At 48.0% G+C, this 22,161-nt stretch overlaps 1 protein-coding gene across 2 annotated transcripts in view; it reads left to right on the top strand.

Moving 5' to 3' along the window:
- Positions 1-22,161, top strand: part of IL21R (interleukin 21 receptor) — a 41,714-nt gene that overhangs the window by 10,230 nt on the left and 9,323 nt on the right. Inside the window, exons 2-4 of one of the 2 annotated variants that reach the window (XM_021086442.1) lie at positions 14,595-14,658; positions 17,467-17,569; positions 20,111-20,310. In XM_021086442.1, coding sequence (XP_020942101.1) covers positions 14,610-14,658; positions 17,467-17,569; positions 20,111-20,310 — 352 coding nt within the window. In that variant the 5' untranslated portion in view covers positions 14,595-14,609. Of the gene's footprint in view, positions 1-14,589; positions 14,659-17,466; positions 17,570-20,110; positions 20,311-22,161 lie in introns of those variants that run through there. The other variant, XM_021086443.1, reaches the window with a different exon arrangement.

Here is a 22,161-nt window from a genome sequence, read left to right as displayed (position 1 = left end):
CTTTCTTCTTCTTTGTCCCATTGTTAGATGAATATAGCTTTTAAAATTACTCTTCTATGTTTCCTGTCTATTCGTTTGTTATATTTTCTTTTATAGCTCTTTCAGTGTTTATCTTAGAGATGATGACATCGATACTCGATTTTTTTGGAGTCTACCTTATACTGGCACTTTTATCACGTCCCCGATGATGCAGGGACCTTTAACTTTATTCACACCTTCTTATCCTTGGGGCATCCTGGTAATATATTTTAATTCTGCCCATAGTTTAAACTTGATATGACATTATCATTCTTATTTTCAGCAATTAATATTCATTTATATTTATAATACTCTATCACTCTTCCTTCCTACAGTGAACTGCTTCCCATCTGAGATGATTTTCCCTTTGCCTCCAAAATTCACTTTAATATGTCCTTTTTTGGGAGGGGGGGTCTTTTGTCTTTTTAGGGCTGCACCTGGGGCATATGGAAGTTCCCAGGCTGGGGTCTAATCGGAGCTACAGCTGCTGTGCTACACCACAGCTACAGCAACTTGGGATCCGAGCCTCGTCTGTGACCTACACCACAGCTCACGACAATGCCAGATCCTTAACCCACTGAGTGAGGCCAGGGATCAAACCCACAACCTCATGGTTCCTAGTTGGATTTGTTTCCGATGCATCATGACGGGAACTTTTGATGTAGTTACAGGTGACAAATTTTCTCAGCCTTTTTGAGGGAGGTCTAAAGAATATATTTTGCCTTCATTTAAGAAATTCATAGGTGTTCCCATTGTGGCTCAGCGGAAACAAATCTGCCTAGCATCGGTGAGGACACAGGTTCGATCCCTGGCCTCCCTCAGTGGGTTGAGGATCCCGCATTGCCGTGAGCTGTAGTGGAGGTCGAAGATGCGGCTGGGATGTGGTGTAGGCCAGCGGCTACAGCTCTCATCCGACCCCTAGCCTGGGAACCTCCATATGCTACGGGTGCGGCCCTAAAAAGACAGAAAAAAAAAAAAAAAAAAAAAAGAAAGAAAATCATAATTACGAGCTAATTCACATACCATAAAATTCACTCTTTAAGGTGCTAAGTAGTTTTTAGTATATTCCTAAAGTTATGCCATCATCCCACTCTCTAGTTGCAGAACATTCATAATTGCTCCCCAAAAAGCCATACCCATTAGCAGCACTCCTCATTCCCCCTCCCTCCAAAGCTGCAGCCCCTGGCCACCACTAATCTACTGTCTGTGGCTCACCCTATCCTGGACATTTCATCTGAATGGACTCATACGATGGGCGGCTTCCTTAGATAAATTCTCCAAGTTCATCCAGGTTAAAACATGGATCAGAACTTGATTCATTTTTACAGTGAAAAATTCCTAGTGTATGAATTGTCTTTGGCCATTCATCAATTGATGGACATCTGAGTTGCTTCCAGTTTAGGGCTATTATAAATAATGCTGCTGTGAACATTTATGTACAAGGGTCTTTTTTTTTTTTTTTGGTGAACATATGTTTTTAATTTCTTTTCATTATATCTCTAGCTGTCAAATTTTTTGGCCACATGGTAACATTGTATTAACTTTATTGATTGATTGATTGATTGATTGTCTTTTTAGGGCTGCACCCGTGGCCCATGGAGGTTCCCAGGCTAGAGATTGAATCTGAGCTGTAGCTGCCAGCCTACACCACAGCCACAGCAACACCAGATGCGAGCCGCGTCTGCGACCTACACCACAGCTCGAGGCAACACCCGATCCTTAACCCACCGAGCGAGGCCAGGGATCGCAGCTGGGCCCTCATGGATACTAGTCAGATTCAGTTTCTGCTGAGCCACCTCGGGAACGCCACATATTAACATTTTTTAGAGACTGCAAATCCGTTTTGCATAGTGGCTGCGTCATTTGACATTCCTATAGCAAATGTCTAAGGGTTCTTTCTACCCCTATATTCTCAGCCACATTTTTAATTTTCCATTTTTAAAAATAGCCATCTAGTTGGTGTGAAGTGATACCACACTGCGGTCTTCATTTGCAGTTCCCTAATGAGTAATGATGATGAGCCTATTTTCATGTGTTTATCAGTCATTAGTCTATCTCCTTGGAGAATATGTCTCTTCGGATCTTTTGCAGACTTTAAAACTGGATTGTCTTTTAGCTCTTGAGGGGCCTGTATATATTATGAACACAAGCAAACACACAGTTTGCAAATATTTGTTCCATCCTGTATATTGTTGTTGTTTTTTTTCAGCAGATTTAAAAAAATTTTTTTTTATAATTTATTTTTTTTCCCACTGTACAGCAAGGGGATCAAGTTATCCTTACATGTATACATTTTTTTTCCCCACCCTTTGTTCTGTTGCACTATGAGTACCTAGACATAGTTCTCAATGCTACTCAGCAGGATCTCCTTGTAAATCTATTCCAAGTTGTGTCTGATACCCATCCTGTATATTGTTGTGGGTTTTTTTTTCTTTTTTTTTTTTTGTCTTTTTGTCTTTTGTTGCTGTTGTTGTTGCTATTTCTTGGGCCGCTCCCGCGGCATATGGAGGTTCCCAGGCTAGGGGTTGAATCGGAGCTGTAGCCACCGGCCTACACCAGAGCCACAGCAACACGGGATCCGAGCCACGTCTGCGACCTACACCACAGCTCAGGGCAACGCCGGATCCTTAACCCACTGAGCAAGGCCAGGGACCGAACCCGCAACCTCATGGTTCCTAGTCGGATTTGTTAAGCACTGCGCCACGACGGGAACTCCTTTTTTTTTTTTTTTTTTTTTTTTTTTTTGCACTTTCTTGATAGTGTCTTTGGAAGCACCAAAGTTTTAATATTGGAAATAGTTGAGTATTACCTATTTTCCTTCGGTTGCTTGTTGCATTGGTGTCATGTCCAAGAAACTTGTCCAATACAAGATATACTATTTTTCTTTCTCTTTCTGTCTCTTTCTTTTTCTTTCTTCCTTCCTTTTTCTTTCTTTCTTTCTCTTTTATTTTAGGGCCACACCTGTGGCATATGGAAGTTCCCAGGCTAGGGATGAAATCGGAGCTGTTGCTGTCAGCCTACAGCACAGCCACAGCCCTGCGAGGTCCGAGCTGCATCTGAGACCGACACCATAGCTCATGGCAAGGTCGGATATTTACTCACAGAGCGAGGCCAGGGATCGAACCTGCATCCTTATGGATCCGAGTTGGGTTCTTCACCTGCTGGTTCTGAAGATGTCTAACTATATTTTATTTTAAAAGTTTAATAGTTCTACCTCTTCACATCAGGTCTCTGATCCATTCTGAGTTGATTTTTGTATATGATGTGAGATGGGAGTCCAGTTTTATTCGATTGCTTAGGGGTGTCCAGGTGTCCGAGCACCATCTGTTTGAAAGACTATTCTCTCCCCCCAGGGAATGGTCTTGGCAGCCTTGTCCAACAGCAACTGAACGTGAACATATGACCTTCTTTCTGGACTCTCAGTTTGATTCTGTTGATCTCTATGTCTATAAACAAGCCAGGACCACACTATGGAGGTTAATATGGCTCTGTAGTGAGCTCTGAAATTGAGAAGTCTGTGTCCTCCAACTTTGTTCATCTTTTTCAAGATTATTTGGTTTATTCTGGGCATTTACATCTCCATGTGAATTTTTTTTCCCCTCCGGGATCATCTCTGATTTTGCTCTTTTATTTATTTTTATAACGATGTTTATTTTTTCCATGATAGTGGGTTTTCAGGGTTCTGCCAATTTTCTGCTGTACAGCAAGGTGACCCATCCAGGTGAATTTTAAGATCGTCTTGTCAATTTCTGCCAAAAGGCCAGCTGGGATTTTGAAAGGGATTACCCTGAATCTGTAGATCATTTGGGGGAGTTGTCTTAGTAATATTAAGTTTTCCGATCCATGAATATGGGATATCCTTCCATTTGTGTAGACCTTGAATTAGTCTCTCAACAATATTTTGTGGGTTTTAGTGTACCTATCTAGTCCTCCCTACGTTAAACGTGTGTTTTATTCTTGGTATTACTGTAAAGGAAATGACTTTTCAAATTTCATTTTCAGATTGTAAATTCCTGGTTTATTAAAGTACAGTTGCTTTTATATATTGAATCTTATATCCTGCAGTCTTGATAATTAGCCCTCGTAGTTTTTGTTTGGTTGGTGGGTTGCTTTATTTTCTCACCTTATTTTCTTGGTGTGGCTTCTTTAGGATGCTGTATATACAAGAGCCTATCATCTGCAAACAGAAATGCTTTCTTTCTTTCTTTCTTCCTAATCTGGATGCCTTTTATTTCTTGGTCTTGCTCGATTGGCTCCGCTAGAACCTTCAGTACAATGTGTGTGGACACCCTTGTTTAATAAAAGTCGAGAGAATGGACATCCCTGTCTTGCTTCTGATCTTAAGAGGGGAAGCTTTCAGATTTTCATCATTAAGGGTGATGTCACCTGTGGGATCTCAGCAGAGCCCGTTATCATATCGAGTTTGCTTTCTTTTTCTGAAGGATATTTTTGCTGAATATAACATTCTTAGTTGAATGTTGAGTATCTCTCTGTCTTTAATTTTTAAAATAGTTTTTCTTTTCTTTTTTTTTTTTTTTTTTTTTGTCTTTTCTAGGGCCGCACCCGCGGCATATGGAGGTTCCCAGACTAGGGGTCGAATTGGAGTTTCAGCTGCCGGCCTACACCACAGCCACAGCAACATGGGATCCTTAACCCACTGAGCCAGGCCAGGGATCGAACCCGCAACCTCATGGTTCCTAGTTGGATTCAATAACCACTGAGCCACAATGGGAACTCCCTAAAATAGTTTTTCTAAGATGTGCTGAGATGTGGTTTTCTTTGTATTTGTTTTTTGTGGGTCAGGGAGGGGTGGTTGTAGAACTTCTTGAATCTGTAGCTTGATGTTTCTTGCTAGTTCTGAAAAATTCTTTTTTTTTTTTTGCTTTTTAGGGCTGCACCCTGGGCATATGGAGGTTCCCAGGCTAGGGGTCGAATCGGAGCTGTAGCTGCTGGCCTACATCACAGCTACAGCAATGCCAGACCCAAACCACCTCTGCGATCTACACCACAGCTCATGGCAACGCCGGATCCCTAACCCACTGAGCAAGGCCAGGGATCAAACCCACAATCTCATGGTTCCTAGTTGTATTCGTTTCTGCTGCGTCATGATGGGAACTCCCTGAAAAATTCTTTTTTCTTTCTTTCTTTCTTTTTTTTTTTTTTTTTGTCTTTTTAGGGCGGCACCCATGGCATGTGGAGGTTCCCAGGCTAGGGGTCGAATCGGAGCTGTAGCCACCAGCCTATGCCAGAGCCACAGGAATGCAGGATCCGAGCCATGTCTGTGACCTACACCACAGCTCATGGCAATGCCGGATCCTGGGCCCACTGAGCGAGGCCAGGGATCGAACACGAAACCTCATGGTTCCTAGGTGGGTTTGTTTCCACTGCGCTAAGATGGGAATTCCTCCCTGAAAAATTCTTAATCAGTATCTCTAGTATTGCTTCTGAGTTGTTCTCTCTCCTCTTTTTCTTAACTCCAAATACATTTTGGTTAGACCTCTCCCCCAGGTCTCAAACATCTCTTTTGCTCTTATCTGTATTTTTAAAACTTTGTTCTCTGCATGCTTCAATCCAATTATTTTCTTCCAGTGCAGCAGTCCCCTCTTCTGATTTTCTAATCTGTTGCTAAATCCATCTACTAAGTTCTCAAAAATTTCAGTTACTGTATTTTTTTCAGCTGTAGAGTTTCTACTTTCAAATAGATTCCGTATTTTTGGTGGAATTCCTGAACATACTAATCATAGTTATTTTAAATTCTGTCTGACAAGGCTATTTTCTGAATCACTGATGGATCTGTTTCGAGCTGTATGTATGTATGTATGTATGTATGTATGTACTTGTCTATTTATTTATTTATTTCCTCTTGGCTTTTGGGCAGCTGTTACTATTTTCTGGTTTGTCTTGTCAATTTAAACGATGGGCATTGTATATGAAAAATATAGAGGCTTTAGGTAAAGTTAGGTTTTTCCAGGTAGGTTTTAGTTTTTTTTTTCTAGCAGAGATACAGCATGTAGGCAGATTCCCTTCATGCAGTGAAGGCCGAATTATATGCGATTTTTTTTTTCTTATTCCCGAAGCATATCCCTTCCTGAATAACTGGGTATTTTAGCAGGGTTGTTTGTTTTTTTTTTTTCCCCTCCACCCAGGCTTTGAACTCCAACTCTCCCCTTAGCACTGAGAAACTGATAAAAATCTCTTTCTAGCTTCTTAACCTATTACCAGGTGCTTTCTGCTGGATTTCTTGGAATGTAACCCATTCACAATGACTTGGCAAATTATTTGAGGGGATATCGCATGCCGAATTTCAACACGTTTTCCTTCTCTCTGGCACCCTGGCCTCTCAAGTACTAACTTGGTTGCATTCTCACGCTTTCTAATAGCGTTTTTCTCCTTCTTAGTAGTTACTCTCACTAAGTCAGATACCAGCTACTCCATCATAGCCAGAAATGAAAGTCCCCCTTAACATTTTATTTTTTAAAATCAGGATTCATTTACATTTAAAATGTTTTGAAATAGTTTAGACACACACAAAGGTATAAAGAAAAATATATCAACACCTACAGTAGCTTCACTTAGGTTTTTGTTTGTTTGTCTTTTTAGGGCTGCACCCATGGCATATGGAGGTTCCCAGGCTAGGGGTCTAATTGGAGCTGTAGCTGCCAAGCCTATGCCAGAGCCACAGCAATGAGGGATCCGAGCCACATCTGTGACCTACACCACAGCTCATGGTAACGCCGGATCCTTAACCCACTGAGCGAGGCCGGGGATCGAACCCTCGTCTTCCTGGATCCTAGTTGGATTCGTTAACCACTGAGCCACAACGGGAACTCCTAGCTTCACTCAGTTTTACCCCGAAGACCCTCCTCTTCATCACATCCCCTCCTTGTTCACACTATTCATAGTTTGATGTTTCTCATCCCCTTGGATTTCTCTGTATATTCAGGACACACGAATATTCAATATATGGAGCTACTCTACATAGTAGTGTTAAGTAACAGATGCCTCTGTTCTTTGCTAACTTTTCTTTTGCTCTAGAAAGAATCATTTGCTTTGGGGCTTTTGTGTGTTGGTTTTTTGTTTTGTTATTTGGTGTGTCCCCCCCCCCCTTTGGTAAGAGTCATTTGCTTTGTTGTGTGAAGCTATGATTCATTTTCACATTGACTGATTACACCATCGTTTATCTTTCCATTCTCTTGCTGATGGATATTTAGGTTGTTTCCAGTTTTTCAATATTCAGATCAATGCTGCTAGAAACTTTTCTGCCCGTGCTTCTTGTATACATGCGCCAGAGTTTCCTTAGCAGTATACCTCAGGGTAAAATTGCTGGGTTTTAGGGCAAACACCTGCTCGACTTTATCAGACCAGGCCAACCTATTTTCCAGACCAGATGTATTCGTTTACATCTCCACTGTCTGTGAGAGTTCCCATTACACTGTGTCCTCAGCAAACATGTCACTTTGTCAGACTTGTTTTTTTTTTTTTTTTTTTGCTAATCTGATAAAATTTAAATGGCATGTCATTGTGGTTTTAATTTGCATTTCCCCATTGACTATGAAGTTAAGCACTTTGTCTTCTCAAGGGCACCGGCTTCCATCTGATTTCCTACCCCCAATCTTTTCCCCGTCCCCAGAATCTCCTGAATGTTGGCTCACTTTCAGTGTGAATGACTGCAACCTCAGAAATCCCTTCTGGACAACGGAGCCTGGTGGATAGGTACCTCTTTAAGGGCTTTGTCTCATCCAGGCCTGTGCTGGAGTGCTCCACAGAAAGCAATGTGTTCAGCATCTACAACAAAGAGGAGAAAACAGAGGATCAGAGAGGGTGGGAACTTTCCCAAGGACACACAGCTGGCACCTGGCTTGGAGTCTGCCTCGCCTCCGTAGGAGGCTGCAGAGGAAAGGTGCTGCTGCAGGAGCTCCCAGGGGTGGAGGGCCCCCAGAGCATCCTCTGTCCTTCACTCAGGAAGCGTATCTGCTAGTTTGGGTGCATCAGGGGAATAAGTTGCTGTTGCCCTTGGGAGTCAGCAGAGTGGGAAGCCCCGTAAAGGGATGAATTCAAGGCAGGAAGGGCAGTGGGACCGGGAGGTGTTCCTACTTGGTGCTGTGGGGACAGGAGGGGAAGATGTCATCCTTCAAGGCCAAAGTTGCCCAGAACTGAATGGCCTGTTGTAGATGGAGCTCCTAGTGAGAGAGTGAGACCCTTTTCAAATATCTTTCAATCCTCTGATGACGGAGGGGGTGAGAATCTGTCTGGTGCCAACACCTCTCCGATACCCTTTAAACTTCCTCAGTTAAACAAAGGCAAGTTAAATCTCCAGCTCTGGAGTTCGTTGGGTTTTTTTTTGCTTTTTTTTTTTTTTTTTTTTTTAATTTTCCGAAGTCTCCATTTTTATATCACCTGATTCCAATATTCCTACTATTTCACACACTCTTCCATTCTTTTTTTGTTGTTGTTGTCTTTTTGCCATTTCTTGGGCCGCTCCTGCAGCACATGGAGGTTCCCAGGCTAGGGGTCGAATCGGAGCTGCAGCCACCAGCCTACACCAGAGCCACAGCAACACGGGATCCGAGCCGCGTCTGTGACCTACACCCCAGCTCACAGCAACGCTGGATCCTTAACTCACTGAGCAAGGCCAGGGATCGAACCCTCAACCTCATGGTTCCTAGCTGGATCCATTAACCACTGAGCCATGACGGGAACTCCTCTCTTCCAATCTTTTTGTAAACTGAGGTACAGTTGATTTTCAGTGTTGTAGAAATCACTGCTGCACAGCAAAGTGATTCAGGTATATATATTCTTTTAAATATTCTTCTCCAATATGCTTTATCACAGGGTATTGAATACAGTTCCCAGTGCTACACAGTAGGACTTTGTTGTTTATCCAGTCTCGATATAATAGTTTGTATTCGCTAACCCCACTCCATCCCTCCCCCACTAATCCATCCCCCTTGGCAACCACAAGTCTGTTCTCTACATCTGCGAATCTGTTTCTGTTTTGTAGATAAGTTCATTTGTGTCATATTTTATTTTATTTTGTCTTTTTGCCTTTTCTAGGGCTGCTCCCACAGCATATGGAGGTTCCCAGGCTAAGGGGCTAATCGGAGCTGTAGCCACCAGCCTATGCCACAGCCACAGCAACTCGGGATCCGAGCCACGTCTGCGACCTACACCACAGCTCAGGGCAACGCCAGATCCTTAACCCACTGAGCAAGGCCAGGGATCAAACCCGCAACCTCATGGTTCCTAGTCGGATTCATTAACCACTGAGCCAAGACAGGAATGCCTTGTGTCACATTTTAGGTCCCACATGTAAGGGACATCATATGGTATTTGTCTTTCTTTTTCTGACTTACTTCACTTAGCATGATTATCTCCAGGGCCACCCATGTTGCTGTAAATGGCATTATTTCATTCTTTGCATGGATGGGGACTCTTCCATTGTTTATATGTACCACATCCTTTTCATCCCTTCTTCTGTAATGGACATGTGGGTTGTTTCCATGTCTTGCCTATTGTAAATAATGCTGCAGTGAACACAGGGGTGCATGCATCTTTTTGAATTAGAGTTTTTTCCCAGCTATATGCCTAGGTCCAACTCCTGAGTCTTCAGCAGGGGATAGTAATGGTATCTCACTAAAATTCAATTACTGTCTTTTGTTTTCCTTGAATTTAGTTTCTACATTTTGCCATATTTCATGTTATGGTAAGTTGATTGTTTTGTGTACAAAACACTTGTGTAGGAGTTTCCATCTTGGCCCAGGGGAAACGAATCTGACTAGCATCCATGAGGATGTAGGTTCGATCCTTGGCCTTGCTCAGTGGGTTAAGGATCTGACATTGCTGTGGCTGTGGTGTAGGCTGGCAGCTGTAGCTCTGATTCAACCCCTAGCCTGGGAACCTCCATATGCCGCGGGTGCAGCCCTAAAAAGACAAAAAAAAAAAAAAATGAAAGAAAGAAACAGGTAACATCTACTATATGCCAGCAACTGTTTCAAATGCTTTACAAACTTTGACACATGTCATTCTCCCAAAGACTCTGCGAAGTAGGTACAGTGCTTATTTATCTCCATTTCACAGATGAGGACTCTGAGGCCCAGAAAGGTTCATGAAACTTCCCAAGTTCACACAGCTGTGTCAACGGCAGTGCTGGATTTGAACTGAGGCGAGCTGGCCCCAGGTCTGTGTTTGCACCACTGCGATGCACACCGCCTCTCCGTTTCATGCTAGTTACCTGTTGCTGTTCGTGATATCGGTATTTTCTTTTGAGACATGTTTATTGGAGCAAAAAAATGGGAGGCAGGGTAAAGGGTGAATATCAAGTAGATAAAAGCACTAGTGACAACCCGGAAGGCAGTAAGTGGTGGGAGTTCTAGAACCTTCCAACATGGCTTCATGGACGCAGGGATAAGCACAGGTGGGCCATGAAGGCTGAGTTTAGAGTGATTGGAGGGGGAAAGGTGTTCAAAGAGATGACTTAGCAGGAGGACTTCCTCGGGCAAAGGCAGGGAGGCATGATGTGGCCTAGGATGCTGGAGGCTGGTGAGTGATTCGGAGACGCTGGCCAGCAAGAACGAGAATCCAGCCCCCTCGTACAACGCTTTCCAGTTCACGGCACTCTCACATCTGCTTTCCCATTGACTCTTCTTAACTGCCAGGTGCAGTGTGCATTCCTGTCCCAAATTTAGAGATGACAACAGGTCAGAGAGTAGAAAGGCCAGAGAAGAGCTATTACTTGCACCAAGATGCGTTGGCTTCAAATTTGGGGCTCTTTGCTCTATTCCACTGTATCAGGTATCTTTGATGGCAAGCCCCAGAGACACAGTTCAAAAAAAAAAAAAAAAAAAAAAAAAGGTGGTTTTTTTGGCTTATGTAAATGAAAAATCTAGGTGTAGACCTCAGGTACAGCTGGATCCAGGCCCTCAAATGCTGTCATGGGGACGCTGGATCTACATTTCTCAGGATTGACAGCATTTTCATCTAAGAAGTGGCTACCAGCTTCCAGCTGGCACCCCAAAGAGTACCTCTTTAATAGAGTTCTAGAAAAAATTCCCTGACTGCTCTCCTTGGCTTTGCCTGGGTTGGTTTCCATCCCTGATCCATTCACAGGACCAGGCGGGAGGGGTTAAACTCGGCGGCAGTTTGAGGATCTCTTCGTAAGAAAAGATTCAGAAGCAGCAGATACAGCCCCTCCATCCCCAGGGGGCTGTATGTCATTTGTACAAAGCTGTGGGGTATGGAGGGATGAGGAGCCTTGAATCTGGGCAAAGGAGTTCCTACTTTATCTGGTGGGCCCAGTTGGAGCTGTTGGGAGTGACATGAAGAGCGATGCCAGATCCGTGACAAGGCTGTTGCTGAAACTCAACCTCTGTCCACCGGGGAAGAGGAGAAACGCAGAGAAGGCGTTTGGGGTGAAGTAGAAAAGCATAGCTTTGGGGCCACGGCAGGCGAATGCTCTCAAAACTACCTGCCCTGGAGCGGGTAGTGAGGAGTCTTACAGGGTTCAAGGAGCGGGGCGTGGTCAGCTCGTGGACGTTCTTCTGATTGGTTGGTGATGATGTCATTGGGAGACAGCATCCTCGACCTTCCGGTTCCAGCCTGTCTGGGGTCTAAGCGCTTGTGGGCAGCAGGCAGTTAACTTTTTCCGCCGGGCTGGTGGTGGCTTCAGTCTTTGCAAAATGGCTCAAAGGCCATGGCTCAGAAATATTATCTATAAATCTCGAGGAGGAACCTGACTTTGCTGAATGGCTAAACTATTATTATTTTGTGGCTAAACTATTATTATCATTTGTCTGTGACGTGGGCCGGAAGCTGTAGCTCTGATTTTGTCCTCTAGCCTGAGAACTTCTATATGACGCAGGTGTGGCCCTAAAAAGCAAAAAAAAAAAACAAAACAAAAAACCAAATAAAAAAAAAATAAAGTGTGTTGGGGAAAAAAATACACCACTATGGGCATTCTTGATTAGATTGAGGTTGGAGTGAAATTTTTAAGTGGATTCATTTATAGAAAATACATTAAAATAAGTAATAGTGCACATTATCTACAAATATGGCCAACATTTTGAACATGAGATTTTTCTAGAATTTTAAAAATATTTTGTTTTATTTTTGCTTTTTAGGGCCGCACCCACGGCATATGGAGGCTCCCAGGCTAGGAGTTGAATCAGAGCTCCAGCTGCCAGCCTACACCACAGCCACAGCAACGCAGGATCCAAGCCACGCCTGCGACCTACACCACAGCTCTCCGCAACACCGGATCCTTAACCCATTGAGCAAGGCCAGGGATCAAACCCGCAAACTCATGGTTCCTAGTTGGATTCGTTGCTGCTGCGCCACGACAGGAACGCCTCTAGAATTTTTTAAAACTTCATTTTATTGAAGGAGAGTTGATTTACCATGTTGTATTCATTTCTGTATACAGCAAATTCAGTTCTACATAAGTATACACGCTTTTTCATATTCTTTTCCATTATGGTTTATCATAGGATATTCAACATAATTCCCTGTGCTACACAGTAGGACCTTATTACCCATATGCTAAATACAATAGTTTGCATCTGGTAACCCCACACTCCCAATCCTCCCCTCCCCCAACCCACCTCCCCCTTGGCAACCACAAGTCTGTTCTCTGTATCGGTGAGTCTGTTTCTGTTTCATGGATCTGTTCATTTCTGACATATTTTAGATTCCACATGTAAGTGACATCGTGTGATATTTTCTTTCTCATTCTGACTTCATTTAGTATGAGAATCGCTAGGTCCATGCGTGTGCTGCAAAGAGCATTATTTCATTCTTTCATGATGAGACATTTGGGGACCTCTTGGCTACAGGATTCAGGGGGTCCCTCCATTTCCAGTCTAAAGTCTATATCCATCACTGTTTCTTAAATGTTTACCTGTCAAGAGCTCTGCCGGGGGCCCAGCATGGCTGCAAATAGAGTCTGAATTCGCCCAAGGATCCTAGAAGCAGGCTTTATTTTACCACCTGTATTTACAAGGCTCAGAGAGGGGACGTGACCAGCCCAGAGCCACACAGCTGAACCTTTCTGTGCTCCTCACTGCCTGCTTGGTGACTTGTTAGGGACTCAGAGGGAGCTCTTGATGGGGCCAGAGCAGTGTCTGTAACACCAACCCGGGATGGGGTTCAGAAGAAGCCATGTGTGTGATGGGGTCCCTGCGTGGGTCAGCCCTCTAGGCTCCTGTTCCAGCTCCATCTCTTGTCCTGGGGGGTCAGTCTGGGTCGGGCTCTTGGACCCACTGGCCTCTGGCTGCCCCCTCCCTAAGCAGACACAGAGCTGGAAGTGCAACAGGCCAAGGGCCAGCGAGAGCCTGGCATTACCAGCCAGGTGGGTTATTCCTCTGCCCGGAGCACTGAAGTCTCCTCTTCCTGGACAGGCTGCCTCTGGTCTCCAAAGAGGTCTCTCCATCCTGCAGACCAGGGCGTCCAGGGCGCTTTCGTGTGGTCAGGCCTGGGTTGCCTGGTGTGCTGGCCGATGGACTGACGTGGGTGGGCTCTGTGGTGGAGTCAGAAGCCTCATTCCTGGGCTAAGCTTATCTCAGGTAATCAGTGGGGGTCTCCTTTGTGGGCTCATCTTGGATTCATCTTTCAGTAAGAAGCCAGTTACGTGGGCTAAGGCCCACATGGGCGTTGGGTGGGAAGGAGGACTCAGTTGGCTGCTCATCAAATAACCACGTGCCAAGCCACTGTCCCCTCCCTGCCTCCCTCTTCCTCGTCTAGATGGATAATCATGCACCCATCATGCTGCAGAGACAGGCTTAGCAGGGGCGGAGGAGCAGCAAGCCCCTCCCCCTTTCACCCCCCATCTCCTTTGTGGCTGAGCTGGGGTCCCAGGAAGAAGGCTTTGGGTGGGACTCCAAGGGATCGAATCAGCCCCTTCCTTTTCTTTTTTTTTTTTTTTTAAGGGTTAGGTATTATTTTAATATATATTAAATTTTAAATGTGTAGCAAAGGACTATTAGCACATATACAATATTTAATAAATTAAGAGTTTTAAGGAAAATACAGAATTATGTGGTACAAGGGGATCTTGGGCACAGCAATAATCTTAGGGTTGGTATTGAATGAATCAGCCACTTTGTTTTTTAAGAGTGTGGTATTTTATACACATACACACACACACATATATATTTTTTGCTTTTTAGGGCCACATTAGCAGCATATGGAGGTTCCCAGGCTAGGGGTCGAATCGGAGCTGCAGCCACCGGCCTACGCCAGAGCCACAGCAACGCAGGATCCGAGCCGCGTCTGTGACCTACACCACAGCTCACGGCAACACGGGATTCTTAACCCACTGAGCGAGGCCAGGGATCGAACCCGCAACCTCACGGTTCCTAGTCGGATTCGTTTCTGCTGTGCCACGACGGGAACAGAATCAGCCACTTCTAAGGGACAGGAATCCTTGGGGGCGTCCAAGGGCCCCTTGAACTCATGCTTTTTGGAAATGACCCCAAGCATCTGAGACAAGTCTTCCAAAGGAGGGAGGGGAACCTGAGGGGGGCTGTTTGGGGTCCCCTGGTCCCCAGGCCTGGGCCTACCCTCTCTCCATGTGTCTCTTCCAGGCTCCAGGAGGCAGCATGCTGTGTGGCTGGGCTGCTCCTTTGCTCCTGCTGCTGCTCCAGGGAGGTAAGTAGCTGTTCCAGGGGCCGCAGGTCAGGGAGTGGCCGGGCTGGCCTCGTGGGCTCCAGGGCCAGGCTAGAGGCCACAGGGTCGCAGTCTGTGGCATCTGTCCACTTGTGGCTGTCGCCATCTCTGCGTTATCCAGGACCCGTCCAGCCAGGGAGCTCCATCGTCCGGAAGTGGTTCACGGGCGTCCCACATGGCCCAGCCCACCGCCCTGGGTCTCCACGTCTCACTGTGGGTTCGGGGAGGGATGAGAGGCTTCAGCCTTCATTTCCATGGCTCTCTGCCTTGGCTGGCTCCCACTTCTCAGAGGGAGGACGTCCTGCCTGTGGTCTAACCTCCGTTTGTCCTCATCTCCCAGGAGATGTTTTTCAGCAATCACTGGATCCACTGCCAGCACTGATATTCCCCAGCCGTGGGGTGAGGGGCAGGGAGACAAAAGTAGCCAAAGCCTTAGCCGGCAGTTTCGGAGCACCAGAAGATGCTCCAGTCAGAGGGAGAGAGGCTAGAGACCTGAGCTGGGAAAGGCCAGGAGTTAGACTTGAGGGCGCAGTCAGGGCTGAAAGATCCGAGAAGCCTTCCCAGATGAGGAGGACACAGCACACAGGCTCGAATGCGGGCCTCAGCCGCCGCTCTGCTGACTCAGCTGCATTTCTTTCTGGTTTTTACCGAAAGTCAGAGCCTCAGATAGCTCCTTCAGGAAACAGATGTCAGGCTCCTTTATCTTTCCTTCCGAGTGGTCAGCACCCTGTCCTGGCTCGAAAGGGCCTTCGGGTCCCCTGCTGCCACTCTACCCACCCCCCGACCCCTGCCCCATGGGCACAAAGAACAATCCCTTGCTCTGTCCTGGGCGCTGTGCATCCTCATTCCAGCATGTATGGTCTGGGTTGCAGTGTTGCCCAGTTCTCAGCTGAGGGTAAGGAGCAGGTCCATGGCCACACAGCCAGGCATTGGCAGACCTGGGTTTGATCCCCAAATCTGCCTGATTCCCATGGTCTTAACTGCTTTTATTGAGTGAGCGCCACATGCAGGCAGCGTGGGCTGCACTGGAGTGATACCATCTAAATACCTCCACGCCCTCTAGGGAGCCACTGTCGCCAGCTTACAAATAGAGCCTCAAAGCAGTCTTGTCACATGTCCTCCTTTCATGGTTCTCACTGCCTCCCGCACTGTGATAACCCTGGGCCAGGGGTGGCCCCGGGGCTCTCTGCCCGGAGGTCAAGGTACCATCAGGTGGCTGGGTTTTTTTGCTCTTTGGTTTGTGATGCCACGTCCACACTAGTTGCGGGGGTGCTGCCCCCTCCCCAGTGTCTCCAAGTTTGGGATGAAATCTGTCCCTTTGTGGCCTTGAACCTACCTAGGAATGGCAGCACCTCTCCAAGTTCTGGAAGCCTGAGAGGGAAACAACCAGACTATAAACTTGGAGAGGATGCAGCCACGTGGGTTTTGGTCCTGCCAGAATCCCTCTTCTTAACCAGCCTCTCTGTGCCCACCCACCGGCCCTGGTTCCTCCTGAGGGGAGCTTCCTCCTAAAACAGGATTCATCCCCACATCTCAGCTCTGTTGGTCGTGGCTGCCTGGAGCCACTCAACTGTGCAGAAAAGGATTCTGAGGCCCCTGAGAATCCTCAGTTCCTGATCCATTAGCAATGTCTGCAGTGTGTGGCCGTGAAGACCTAGCACAGATCAGTTGACTTTCCAGGGTCTCAGCAACCCAGACCGAGAGAGACAAGAGGTGTGGTTCAGTCTCAGAGCCTCAGGGTTCTCATCTGTAAAATGGTGATGGGAGTGGACTAAATGGATGTTTCCAGCAACAACATTCTCGGGTCCGAATCCAGCTTCTGACCTTGACAGAGCCCCAGGAGGAATGTCCTACCGCGTCCCCTGGATCGTCTAATAATAGTCAAGGAAAAACAGGGGAGGAAAAGCCACGAAAAATGAATCCACTTAAAAGGGGAATGAATTTCGGGTAAATAGTGGGGGTGGGGGGAAGGGAGAGGAGCCGCACTGGCCCTTGATCTTACAGAGTAAAACTCAACTAAAACGTATTAAATGGAATTTGTCAACCATTTAACAAAATTTCGATTATGATCCCATCTATATTTGTAGAACAAAGCGAGGCATTTAATGTGGAGGCGGGAGAGTGTCGCATTTTCCAACACAGTGGCTTGAGGGGGCCATACCTGAGTCCCTTGGCTGTGGTGGTGATAGTGGTTTAGGACAGTAGGATGATAACAGATGGTTTGGCGAAAGTATTCCCAGGCTTCTCGGTTTCCTGAAGTTTTCTGCCTCCCTCGAAGCACCACCGGGTCACTGAGTTCCGCGTCCTGTCTTGGACCTGCTGCAGGAAACAGGGGACTCCTTGGCCGGGTTTTGAGGTCCTTTCAGCCACTCTCATTGGCTGCATGAACTCTCGCGAGATGTGCGGATTCGCCCGAGATTGGGATGTTCGGGACACGCGGGGGAGACAGGCTGGGAGGGGTGCTGACCAGGTGGCTGGATGCGGGGCTCCTGGGGAGAGGGCTGGGTGGGGACCTGCTTAGTTTATGATGCTTTGCATTAGGAGAGTCTGGTCTCCACAGCCAGCCTTGAAACTTTGGGGGATCAGAAATGGAATTCTCGGGTGGCAAAGACTCCATTGCCCTAGCCCCTATCTTTATGGCCCTCGGGTCGCCATATTCACCCTGGCCCTGGGACCCCTGCTTTCACTCATCCTCCAGCCCTCGAGGAGTGAGGGGGTAACGAGCCCTACAGCCCCCGCCTCCACCCCACCAGCCCCCCACCAAGGCCTCTGTTTCCCTTGACCCTCCAGCCTGGGGCTGCTCAGACCTCGTCTGCTACACCGATTACTTACACACCGTCACCTGCGTCCTGGAGACGTGGACCCTGCACCCCAGCGCGCTCACCCTCACCTGGTAAGTGGCTGGGCCTCGGCAGCCGCAGGGATGCTATTTGGAGTGGCCCTGGAAGGCTGGGATGGGAGCTGGACCGCCGGAGACCACAGACTGAGTTGCACCTACCGTGCCAGCGAGGTGGTTTGGCATTATAAATAATATCTGCCACTTCCTGGGGGAGGGGTCATTTCACCAACTGCATTTGGTTTCACCCCAAGAAAGACCTTGAGCTGGCACTCACTATACCCATCTTACAGATGCCTAAGCAGGGCCCCAAAGGCCATCCTCTCTCTAACCACATAGGCTTGACTGTGGTTTTGAGACCTCAGGATGACCAGACTCTCACGAGATTTTTTTTTTTTTTTTTTTTTTTGAGCACTGCATTACATGCCCGGCATCCTGCTACACTTCCTGTGAACCATCACTTCCTATCCTCATGATTATTACTTCCATTTTACAAACGAGGACACTAGGGTTCAGAGAGGTCATGCAGTTTGCTCGAGGTCACACAGCTAGTGAATGGAACCGTTCCAAGCTGAGATTTGAATATAGGCAGTCTGACCCCCCACATCCATGGGTCAATATGCAAATATTTGTGCATATGTTTTAATGAAAACATTGTTCATTGCACTTGTTAAAGAATCGTAAGGCAAGCTTTATTCTAGACCCTCATGATAGGTGTAGGGATGGCATGGGGGGTTGCCGTAGGGAGGAGAGATTGGACTCAGCTCTGATACGAGGAAAATTGGGACTTTATAGTCAAGGTCAATGAATGGAAAGTTACTAAGAGGAAATCTCAGAGGTAAGGGGGGTTCTGGCTGACCTGGCCTGACAGGGTTCTTGCCGATGACAGCCCAGGGCCGTCAGATATCACCTGGGAGGGATGGTGGAGGAGGAGGAACTTGATCAGATATCAAGGATGAAAGATTCGGGCTGAGCTGATGTAGCAGGATTCTTGCTAAAATTAAGACAATGCGGAGATGAGCCTGAAAGCCCCAAAGTCAGGGGCTAGTTGAGAAGAGAGTTCCAAGGGCCCTGAGCTGAGCCTGGTCAAGGAGAGACTCTGTCCGTATGCTGTCCAGGATAAAGAACAGACAGCTTTCACCCCGTCACCACCAATTCTTCATTCATTCATTCATTCATTCATTCACTTGCTTGTTCAGATTATTTTTATTAAGCTCTTGCCAGACACTTGCAGGCACTGGGGGCTTAGCAGAGCCTCCAACTGACAAGGTTCCAGCTCTCCTGCAGCTGCCACCTTGCAGTGGGGAGCGGCTGGGGAGACAGCTGCCACACTGCAGTGGGAAGTGGCTGGCAATAAACATGCAAACAGTCAACAGGATGCTTTCTGAGAATAATGGAGGCTCTCAAGTTCAGGAACTTTGACCCTGGGGTACAGAGCAAGAGACATGGAGGGAGAGTTTGCCCTAGCCAGGGTGGTCAGGGGCAGGCCTGTCTGAGTGAGAAGGAGGCAGCCAGGGAGCTGGGGAAAGGGCATTCCAGGCAGAGGCCACTGTATGTGCAAAGGTCCTGAGGTGGACTGGTGAGTTTGAGGAATAGCCAGGAAGTCGTGGCCAGAGCAGAGCGAGCCAATGGGAGGGAGAACAATAAGTGAAGAAGGTGAGAGGTAGGCAGGGACAAGCTTTTATTGTGTGGGTGATGAGATGCCACTTGAGGGTTTTAGGCATGGGGGTGACAGGGAGATTTTAAAGGTCCCTCTGGCTGCTGTGCAAGAGTTTGGAGAGCCTTTATTCCATCAGCGTTTCTAGTCCAGCAAATATTTATCAGAGAATTGAATCCACAGATCCGTACTAGCCCTGGAGGGTGGTTACATTCATAGCCTGAAGATGTAGGTAGGGAAGTAGATATCTGGTGAACTCCTATATACTTCAAAACCCACCATTTCTGCCCAGCGGCTGTTAAAAAGCCAGAACATTTCCCCCACAATCTTATACCATCACCTTCCCTGTAAGTAGACTCAAAGCAAAGGATGAAGTTCATTTGGTTCAGCAGATGTTGGACAGAAGGAGGGCAGGAAGGAGACAAGACCAGAAATGGTTAGTATCCTTTCTGTGGGACAGCAATTCAGTTGATGGAACTGACAGGGATAGATTTAGGCTCGGTCCAGGCAAGAATGGTCCAAATTTCCCAAGTTAAAAGCAGCTGCCCTTGGGAGTTCCCTGGTGACCTAGCAGTTAATGACCCAGTATTGTTACTGCTGTGGCACGGGTTCAGTTCCTGGCCCAGGAACTTCTACATGCTGCAGGTGCAGCAAAAAAAAAATAAATAAATAAAAATTTAAAAATTAAAAAAAAAGTGCTGCCTTAAACGAGGTAGTGAGTTCCCAGTCCCCTGGAGGCATGCAAAGCCACGCCTGGATGCCATCCACCAGGGCTGCCTCAGGGAAGGGTGTCCCTTTCCTGGGAAAGGGGTGGTTGGACCAGGGGACCCCTAGCCCCACCTCAAAGCCCTCCCAGTCCCACGATTCTGGGCTTCAGCCCTGGCCCTGTGCCCTGAACCCCTCTGGCCTTCCTGCCGTGACCGGCTCCTCTGTCCTTGAAGGCAAGACCTGTATGGAGAAATGGAGGAAGAGGTGACCTCTTGCAGCCTCCGCCTGTCCACCCGCAATGCCACGCATGCGGAGTACACATGCCACATGGATGTGTTCCAATTCATGGCTGACGACATTTTCAGCATCAACATGACAGACCAGTCTGGCAATCATTCCCAGGAGTGTGGCAGCTTTGTCCTGGCTAACAGCAGTGAGTACCCCCTTGGACCCCAGGGCTGAGGAGGACACATGCTCCCCGAGCCGGCTTCCCTCCCGTACCATCAAAGCTCACCTGTCCCAGGGCCTCACCTCTCCTTAGAGTTCTGTCTTTCAGATGCGCTGCTATTTGCTTGGGTGGGAAGGGTGGATAAATAGATTCGAGCCTTAAGCAAAGAGAGGCAGAGAAGGAGTTCCCATCATGGCTCAGTGGTTAATGAAGCCGACTAGGAACCATGAGGTTGTAGGTTCGATCCCTGACCTTGCTCAGTGGGTTAAGGATCCGGCATTGCCGTGACCTGTGGTGTGTAGGTTGCAGACGCGGCTCGGATTCCACATGGCTGTCTCTGGCATAGGTCGGTGGCTACAGCTCCGATTCAACCCCTAGCCTGGGAACCTTCATATGCCGTGGACACGGCCCTAGAAAAGGCAAACACACACACACACACACACACACACACACACACACACACACACACGCAGAGAATAGGAAAAGGAGCTGAACTGGGGCCCCAGACCCGGGCCTTCAGTTCTAGCTCAGCCCCTGCCTGTGTGTGACCTTGGACCGGTTTCTTGTGTATAAAGCAATGGTCCTGTGTACCCTGACTCTCAGGGATTCTGTCCCCATTATGAGACAACTTGGGGCACTGAGTCCCAAAAGAAAAATCTCCCTGAATTTTCTGCCCTCTACCCTGGGGGAGGGGAGGAAGCCCGAAGGCAGGAAGGGCCCGGCTGATGGAGGCAGCTCTCTCTGTGGGTCCAGAACCAGGGCACCAAAGGGTCCAGGAGGCAGCTCTCAGTGTGTGTGGGTGTCCAAAGTGGGATGCCCAGGGAGAGGGTGAGAGGCCGGTGCGCAGAGGCATGCAAACACAGACCAAGAGAGTCCTGCCTTCCTGGGGAGGGCCCAGCCCCTGCGGTTTGGAGTTTCTGGCCCTAAATTCCCAGCAGCGGGGCAGGGCACGAGAGGGTTGTCTTGTCACTCACACTTTGGAGATCTGGGTTTGCCCACCCAGCAAAGTAGGTATTGAACCCCCAGAAGGTGTGAATGAAGCTTCGCACACATCTAGACACACCCGCGGTCTCTCTCTCTCTGTCTCTTTCGCACGCACGCATGCACACCCACTCATAACTGCACCCTCAGGAGTTCCCGTCGTGGCTCAGCGGGTTAAGAATCTGCCTAGTATCTGTGAGGTCATGGTTTGATCCCTGGCCTTGCTTAGCGGATTAAGGATCTGGCGTTGCCGTGAGCTGTGGTGTGGGTCACAGACATGGTTCCGCGTGGCTGTGGCTGTGGTGTAGGCTGGTGGCTACAGCTCTGATTCGACCCCTAGCCTGGGAACCTCCATATGCCACAGGTGAGGCCCTAAAAAGACAAAAAAAAAAAAATCACCCTCAGATAAATGCACGGGTGCCCCAGTTGGCCCAGCCAGCATGGATGGACATAGGCCACGCTCTCTGTCCTACATGTGCACGCGTGGGCACACACACACACACACACACTCACTCACTCACCCAGGCTGATCCAGGCATGGTGAGTTCATGGAGCAGGGACACCCTCCTGCCCCTCCCTCGAGCTGGGCAGCCAGCCTCCCCCCTCCCCTGCAGAGGAGAGGGGGCGGCGGACCCCCCCTCACAGTGCAGCCCCCCCCCCCCCGCCAGGGTCTGGGGACCAGATGTGGCAGCAGGCCGGGTTCTCCCCCAACCCCCTCCTGGGGGCCCCTTCCGCCTCCTGGATCCTGGGCCTCCCTGGGCTGAGGAGCCCCAATTCCTGACCTCATCCCCGATCCCCCACTCTGCAAACATCCGAGCTCCTTCCTGATGGGCCCTCTCCACCCAGCCCACGCCT

The sequence above is a fragment of the Sus scrofa genome, chromosome 3 (genome assembly GCF_000003025.6).
Source record: "Sus scrofa isolate TJ Tabasco breed Duroc chromosome 3, Sscrofa11.1, whole genome shotgun sequence".
Taxonomy (NCBI): domain Eukaryota; kingdom Metazoa; phylum Chordata; class Mammalia; order Artiodactyla; family Suidae; genus Sus; species Sus scrofa.
The sequence above is the reverse complement of the archived record's forward strand: the minus strand, read 5'-3'. Positions and strand labels throughout refer to the sequence as shown.